Below are 8,459 nucleotides of genomic sequence, written 5' to 3' on the forward strand. Positions count from 1 at the left end.
ATGAGTTAGCATAGATAATAGAGAACCAAAAAGGCGATGATGCTATTTTATTGCCTTAAAATATAAAAGGCAATAAAATGGCAACAGTGCCTTTTCTGTAGTATAGTGTTTTCAGAAATACCAACACCACTATACAAGTTATTGTGCTTGTGGTAACGACATCTGTGTTTGAAGATAACTACATTCAACACATTTCTGATCCCACAGGTGTCACAGTAATTTATATTAGGAAATGAAAAAACTTTATAAATGCATTTCTGCAAAAATGTACTCAGAAACAACTTTATTTATAGATCACACCTTTTTTTTTGCTAAAAATGCATAGTCATTACATATACAGTAGTCAGCATCCAAAAGAGTACAAAGAGTAAATTTTCAAACCCTCCCAACAGAACCAAACAAAATTCACACTTTTTGTTCATTGCATGCACAGACCCTTAAATGTGATACCTCTTACTAAAGCGTGCTTGAATCTCTAGCAGACAGAATTGACTTGCTATAAACTGTTTCTCCATGCTATTAACCCCCCGCTACAACCACAACTCCTAAGGCGTTGACATGAAATAGCGAAGCCCTACTTCAGAATCCTCCAAGTTCTGAGCATGGCCAGGAAGCAATTGTCCTGAAAGCAGAATGCTGCTGGTGGTGTTTCCTAACACGGAACTTTGAGCAAAAGCCTGCTTCCTTTGTCTTAGTCATGAATTTTTTACTGAATTTGGTGGAATGAAGCAGCATCTGTCTAAGCAAGTTGTGAAAATAATTTAACTTTATTCCACACCCAGCTCCAAGACACTGAACAACTTGAATGGAGGTCTGTGTCTTTCAGTGCATGTGACACTTCAGCATCTTGCATCTCATCTGAGGAGAAGAGGGTAAAGTCTCAGCTGCAAATTGGGTGTTGGTTGTGTAGCCCTGACTTACAGGTGTCTAACAGAAGCTAGGAATATACTCAGGTAGGGCGAATTTCTAATGGTAGAGGCTTTGACTTAATGAACCACTCAAACTCTTTGATGTCTTTGTTGTCTTTTTTTTTTTTGTCTCTACTACTGCTGCCAGTCATAAAAGCTCTTAAAAATATTGTCCTCTACTCAATGGTGCTGTTTATATCGGTCCTTCCAGGAGAAGGGCAGAGTGGGTTAGCAGGATGATTAGTCAGGGCTCCACGGCAAAGGAAGAGTTACACGTAAGTGCTAAGAAGATCCAAGTTCAGTTTCTGTTCAAGAACAGGACTGGCTCCATGTTGATTTTGGGGAACCAGAAGGGAAAAGAGAAAATTGTTTGTCTGATCAATATAATTTTATGTTCCCAAATGATTACACATGTTTATTTAAAACCTTCATTTGTTTAAGGTCTTTTTATTCTGATAAGAAGTAGCTTGAAGTAGGTTGAAATTCCCAATGGCAATTGAGACATAACCATAGTCTTACAGACACCGATGGGAAATCCCACTCCGTTGTTTCACAGTAACTGGAATACAATCCATGGCTAAACGAACAATGAGGCCTCATGTCAGCATTACAGTGCCCCTCTGTACAAGTCACCAGTGAGAATTTCTGAAGAGTACGTAACTCATGTATGTTTTCTCTTTACTCCTGACCCTTAAGCATTTAATCAGGCTGTTTACTACTGCCTAGGTCTTTATTGCCCCCACCTGAAGCCAGTGGAAATTTTGCCATCAGCTCCAAAGGACACAGGATGTGAACCTCCTCGGAGTATGGCGATGACGAGGGTCTGTCCCAAGAGTTCATGATCTAGAAACGTTCGTGGTGTTCTCCCTGTGAGATGAGGAGCTACAGAAAAATATTAACATTCTCTGCCGGAGTTCAGTAATATTTCTTCTTAGCACCTAGGAGGGTCTTTGCATTTTTAAGTGCTTTACAAACATTAGCTAGTCTTCAGAGCAACCCTGCGAGGTAGGTAAGGTATATTCTCCCCATCTTACAGATGTGGAAACTGAGAGACAGAGGGTCAGATTCAACCCTGGTACAATTCCAGTGTTTTACATGAATTAAATTCATTCAAAATGAACACAGTTTAAACAACTTGCCCTAGATTATGGAACAGGTAGTGGCAAAGCAGAGACAAGAAGCCAGGAGTGCCTGACTCCTCAGCTTGTTACTGGCCACTTGGTCATTTTTACTCTCACAGGCAATGAAAAACAGTATAATCTGGGCAATTACTACAGGTATGATTTGCTTCTGTAAGGCATGTGGATGGTAATCAACTGAGTTAAGTGCAATAATACTTTATGAATGTGCTGCCTCAGAGAGTTTACTTAAACATGAAGTAAAACTTTCATACTGTCATTTTCTGCAGGTGCACTCTTGGCAAAAACCCAACATAGTAGCTGGATTCAGCAAATAAATAATAAGCACAACACTTGGACAACTAAGGAAAACTATCATTTTAGAAAAAAACAATGTGTTTCTACTTTTAACTACTAAATTTCTGTAAGTGCAGCATGCAGATGAAACCTGTCCCTTTGTTTCCAGACTGCAGACTCCAGTCTTGTTAACGAAGCAGCTCAGAGCTGCACAGATATCCTGGATAGTGACATTCAAATGAATACACTACAGAAGAAGAAATAGCGCATCGCCACAGAATATGAGATAATACTGCAGACCAGGTATATCAGTCTTACACGAAGATGAGCGTGAAGCTTACAGATTACTCGGAAGTGCCCAGAAGCTGGGCTTATTGAACATATGCCAATGCTTAGACTGCAGTTCTAGGCACATCCTGATTGCGAGGGGGGGTGTCTGTGCCACCAACACTCCGGGAATGGCCCCATCAACAGTCAGTTCACACTGGCACAGGTATGTCAGTCTGAAGGTCAGCGTTGGCCAAAGATGGAAAGACACGTAGGCGTTTTCAGGTCATCCCCTTGTGCTCCAGTCTTCACCGCAACCTCTGTCCCCACACAGATTCTACCACAAAAAGCCTGAAAGGTCTTTTTTGTTTTAAAGATGAGCTGTGGAGTCCACAGTGTAGATCTTATGGCAGGTACCCAGGCAGTAAAAACATTATGACAGGTACTTTGCAAAAAAGTTTGTTTTCTAGGATGTCCTTATGTTCTGGTCTGCAGGTTAGACCTCCTGTCTGAGCTCTGGACGTGCTCTCGATGTTCAGCCATGTGTGCTTTCACACCAAAAAGAGATCCTGCTCCCTTACAAGCCACACAAAGCGTGACATTCACTTCTACACAAGTAAATTCAAGCACTATAGTTAATAGATACCTTGTTCCACTTTTAACCTCTTTAACTCATTTTTGTTCTGTCCATATCTATGGAGACTGGCAATCGGACATGGCAAATGGAGCAATAATCTACATACATGTCCTTCACTGAATAAACACCGACACTCAGGTAGCATTTCCCTAGATATCCTCCATACTTATTGTAACTTTTTAATTTGTAGACACATTTTAAACAAACAGACAAGCAAACAAACATAACATTAATTAGAACTCTTAAAATCTAATCACACCTCCCTGTACCCATTCACTCCTGAGTCACACAGCCTGCTTACAGTGGCTCAGAGAGCAGTATTTGCAACCAGCATTTACAAATAATTCCATGAAGTGCTCAGGCCCATACATGTGCCTCAACATTTTGCCAAAAAGAAACTTTTGAATGAAGCAATATTCTTAATATCAGAGCCAGGTACCAAATCTGCAGCGTGACAGGGGCTCACGGCCTGGGCAACTCTTATAACTGCAGTAAGATTCCAGTAAAATTGCAGTTGGTTGCAATCCAACCTTTATACTGTTATCTGTCGTTGAGATATATATAGACGACCCTGCGTGGCCTAACTGCAAATACCAAATGTATTTTTACAAGTTAGCAACAGCTTTTTTTGACATTGCCTCTTGAGATGTCCTCTACATTGTGACTGACAGGCACAAATATAATTAATTATACAGTATGCTTTAAAAGCCTTTTTTTACATTTGTCTTTTACTGTTGCTTGTTTCTGAGCTGTCTTCTAGTGCTAAGATTTGCTTTCCCTGGCCTTTTTGATTTCTTCCTTAGTTTTTAATTGCTGGTTGGACATGCTAGTGGCATCTCCCAGGCAAACCCTCTCTCCATAATTAGTTTTGAAACTGGGATGAGTCATTGGGCTCTAACTACTATGCCTCTATTATTTTAACATGAATACAGCACATCTCAAAGATTTTGGCCTCTTTTTGCAGTTGTGGAAATTCATAGGATGACATCGTTGCAGGTCTTGATCCATTTGCTTTCTATTGTGAGTTTTCAGGGTTGTTTTCACAATATAAAGCACATTTCAAAGCGTAACGGTGTTGTGAACCAGCCTCCTCTCCCAGTGGTTCAGATCATTTTCTGCTTTGTTGGCAGCTGAATAAAGCAATGCCATATTTATGACAAAAGTTGATGAAAATATGTACAATTAAAAATTCTTCATGTAGTTTTAGTTTTCTTTTAATGCATGTTGTTGAATGAAAACAGAACACAGGCAGCCACACAGGGCCATGCTGGTTTTTATGGCCCATCGGTGATAACTCAAGAGGCCACAGTTTGGGAACTGCTGTTTCAGAAAATTCTAGCCAATCTCTTTAAGTGATGACACATGACCCTGCCACAGATTATATACTAGCAAAATTGTGGCTGGCAAAGAGTACATATTTTTGTTAGGCCATTATCATCATTCACTGAGAATCTGAAAGATCCAAACTATTACAGTTAAAATGGGCTGAGATAAAAGATAAAATGAAGTGGGTGTAATTTTCTTTTAGCTTATGCCCATTCATAGGGAAATTTTCACAAAGCTGACAACTGGTACAGGACATATCAATTTTTTGTTTCTGTGATGATTCTGACCCATATTAAGGATTCGACCTCATAATCCCTAGCTATAGTCTTTCCTATATTCCCATTACAAACAAAGGGGGCTTTGTCTGACAGAAGACTATGGGACTAGACTCAAAACATTTTTTTGGGGTTCGGATGCCATGTCCATGAAAATGGGAAAGACCCAAGCAGAAAAGTATTTCCACAATAAGGGCAAAGAGGCTGTTAAAGAGCCACTATACTACCGTGCAGTGTAACACCAGCGTTTCCTAAGGAAGTACTACCCTTCTTTTTGGAAATGGGGTATACAAGCAGTTTCTCACCTGAACCTCAAGTTGTAACCCCCTTGTGTAATATTATTGCATACTTCTCACTTGTTCTGTCAGACAAAATCAAGATGCATCTGTCTAAAGTCTGCACACAGTTGACAAAGACGTCTCTTTATATAGAGAGTAAGTTCAATCTATAGTTAGCTGTTTGTCATGTGAGAAGGATAATACCTGGGTTGCTGTTAAAAGATACTGCTTTGGAAAATATCTCACAGTTCTTGTTTTTGAACCCCCCCAAAGCTTCTGAAAGAGGATTTCAAAATACCCCGCTGCAGCCACAACTAATCAGAATAGGAAAAGGTGGGGAATGATGAGAAAGTACCACTATCCAGTACCTGTAGAGGCAGATCTCAGGTCCTGAACTCAGATTCAGCAGCACCTTCTTCTGCAACTAATTTTAGGATGGTAAATCTGACAGGGTGCTCTAATTAAAGACCAGAAGAAACCAGTTCCATGTAATCTTTATAAGGTCCAGAATGAGATCTCATGCATCAGTTACTCTCTTTACATCCACAGAACTCCCACCAAGCTTGGCAGGGGCTTATAGAAAGTCTGGCATCTGACTTTGACTCCAAAGGGCTGATCTGGGGGTGATTTACCAGGGAAGATAAAGGGGCCCCTTAGCAACCCCCTTAACGCGACAGATGTTCCTGACGTGCTGGGGGAAGAGCCCTGCCATTATGCAGAGCCCTTCTTCTCTCCCCGCCCCCGCTCCAGACTAGTTTGACCCCTTTCTGGTTCAGTTATCTTACATATCCCTCTATTTTATTTTAGTATCCGAGTGGCTACACCAACCGCTCACTGCCTGTCTAATTAAAGTCTCTCCATCAACTGGTAATTCTGTAATAATTCACAGCTGTTTTTCCTCTCTCTGTTAAATCCATTGTTTCCTGGCTGAATAGGCTGCAAGACCTTAAAAACTATAGCTAGCTATCAATTTGTTTGCATTTAAAATCCAGTATGTGGCTGCAAAGGCCTGTTACAGTATCACAGAAGAAGATAAATGTCAGTGCATAACCTGCCAGGAAATTTCACGCAGGAGTTGATTAAAAGTCTATGAGTAATCATTGCACGAGTGTCTTCAGATGTATACATATATATACACACATATATATGTAGCTAATAAATATATAGCTAGATATATAAATATATATATGCATACACAGAGCTAGTTTAAACCTAATTGTCATGAAATTAGTAAGTGGCATTCACAGTTCATGCAATCTTCCTAGTAGCAGAGCTAAATTATTTCAGCTTATACTCTAAGCAGCAACATACCAGTAAGCGTTTGCTTGCTTCCCCTGGTAACCTAGTAGTTTAAAGAGCACGAGCAGTTCCGCCATGGTCATTTTCTCTGGCAACCCTCTGTGAAAGGGACCTGGCTCTTCCACAGGTGCGTTTCCCCCAGGTTTCACAGCATCTTCAGGACATGGTAGGGCCAGCCTGAGGGTCACCAGTCTGAAGGTCATCAGCTCGAGAGTCTCCAGCCCAAGGGTCACTGGTACAGTGGTCACTGTCCCGAGGGCCGCTAGCCTAGCTAGTCCTGCTTGCAGAGGTCTGTGACGTTGAGGAACCTCCTGACAACCACGGCCAGGCAGAGGGTCAGGAGCAGCATATAGCCCACTGTGCCCAGGTAGGTGGGGGCTGCCAGGGGTGCCTTGAGGAACTCGGCCAGCCCATCCTCCACGTAGTGCACTTGGTCGTAGATGCTGAGGAAGGTGAAGATGTGGAAAAGCTGGTGGCTGTGCCCCACGATGTCAAAGAGCCCCGGCTGGATCCGCTCGGGGATTTTGCTGACGTTGAAGAAGGCGGCCACCAGCAGCCAGCAGTAGCGCCGGTAGAAGTAGACGAAGAGCGTGGGGTTGCGGGTGCGGAGGTCAAAGAGGAGGCTCTCCAGCATGATGGGGCAGGCCATGCTCAGCGGCATGGCGAAGACGAAGGTGCGGATGGCGAAGGGGTAGGCGCAGCAGGCAGCGCGGCTGCGGCAGCAGGCGGCCGTGCACCCCACGGCCAGTGCCAGGGCCACGGGCAGCACCAGGGCGCGGTAGGCCGCGATGGGCAGGCTGCAGTCCAGCTGCCAGCCCAGCTGCTGCTGCACGTAGCGGCTCATGGCGCCGGCGTCCAGCAGGCTCAGCCCTGGCAGCAGGTAGTAGGAGTAGGCCACGGTGCTGGCAAAGCCGTAGTAGCTGATGGAGGCGTAGTCCAGGTAGAAGAAGGCAGCGCGGAGGCGCGGGGAGAGGCAGCTGAAGAGGTGGGCCGTGCAGCTCATGGCGAAGGTGAGCAGCACCCCTGAGGCGTAGCACCAGAGGGGCAGCAGGGCCGGGTGGTGGAAGGGCACGTCCCCAGCGCCCCGCAGCAGCAGCAGCCGCCCAAAGCGGCTGAGGAAGAGCAGCAGCGGGATGAAGTGGGTCCAGAAGTTGAGGGTCTCGTTGGTGGGCTGCAGCACCGAGGCCAGGCACTCCTGTGCCGAGCAGTGCAGCCGCCGGTAGCCCGAGAGGATGAAGCACTCCACGAAGTCCTCGGGCACCTCGTCCCACCGCAGCAGGGCAGCAGGACGAGGTGGCGGCGCCGCCTCCTCCTTGTCCCCCTCGCCCGCCGACATGCTGCTGCCGCCGCCGCCGCTGCCCCCGCCGGCCCCGGGCCCCCCGGCCGCCCCCGGCCCGCCGCCCGCCGCCGCGCCCCGCCGCCGCCCGGGCGAGGTACAGCCGCTGCTCCCGCAGCCGCCGGCGGAGGAGCCGCGGTGGCTCTGCGCTTCTTCTCCTCCTCCTCCTCCTTCTCCTCCGCCGCCGCCACCGCCCCCGGCAGCATCACTCATTGCAGCAGGGGCAGTGGCGGCACCGCCGCGGCTCCTCCCGCCCCGCCGCCCGGCATCGCGGTAACTGGAAACCGGCGGCGCATCCAGCGCGCCCGGGGAGCGGGGAGAGACGCCCGCGCCGCCGCGGGTAGGGTTTCCCGGTGAGGGAGGCGCCGGACACCCGAGCCGCCGTTAATGATTGATGCGGGGGGCCGGGCCCGGGAGAGCCCCGCGGTCGCCCCGGCCCAGCCTCCCTCCCTCCCCGCGGCGAGGGGCGCGCCGGGCCCGGGCAGCGCCGAGCGCGCAGGACCCCGCTCCGCCGGCGGCTCGGCCGGGGCCCGGGGGTAAGGACGAGCAGACGGGGGCGTTTTTGTGTAAAAAGCACAAAGCGGGCCCCGGCCCCGGCGGGGCGCGGGTGCTGCTGCCCAGCCCCGAGAAAGGGGAGGGTGACCCCGCGGGGGCGGGACACCGCCATCAGGCCGGACAGACCTGGGGAACAGCCCCGGACAGGGGACGGCTGGCAGCT

At 47.3% G+C, this 8,459-nt stretch overlaps 1 protein-coding gene across 1 annotated transcript; it reads right to left on the reverse strand.

Moving 5' to 3' along the window:
- Positions 1 to 254: 254 nt before the first annotated feature.
- On the reverse strand, positions 255 to 8,077 carry PAQR9 (progestin and adipoQ receptor family member 9). Its single transcript, XM_054207222.1, has one exon. It carries the CDS (start codon positions 7,952 to 7,954, stop codon positions 6,677 to 6,679), a length of 1,278 nt encoding a protein of 425 aa, XP_054063197.1. The 5' UTR covers positions 7,955 to 8,077; the 3' UTR covers positions 255 to 6,676.
- Between the last annotated feature and the right edge of the window lie 382 nt (positions 8,078 to 8,459).

This window comes from Rissa tridactyla, chromosome 6, assembly GCF_028500815.1.
Source record: "Rissa tridactyla isolate bRisTri1 chromosome 6, bRisTri1.patW.cur.20221130, whole genome shotgun sequence".
Lineage (NCBI taxonomy): Eukaryota > Metazoa > Chordata > Aves > Charadriiformes > Laridae > Rissa > Rissa tridactyla.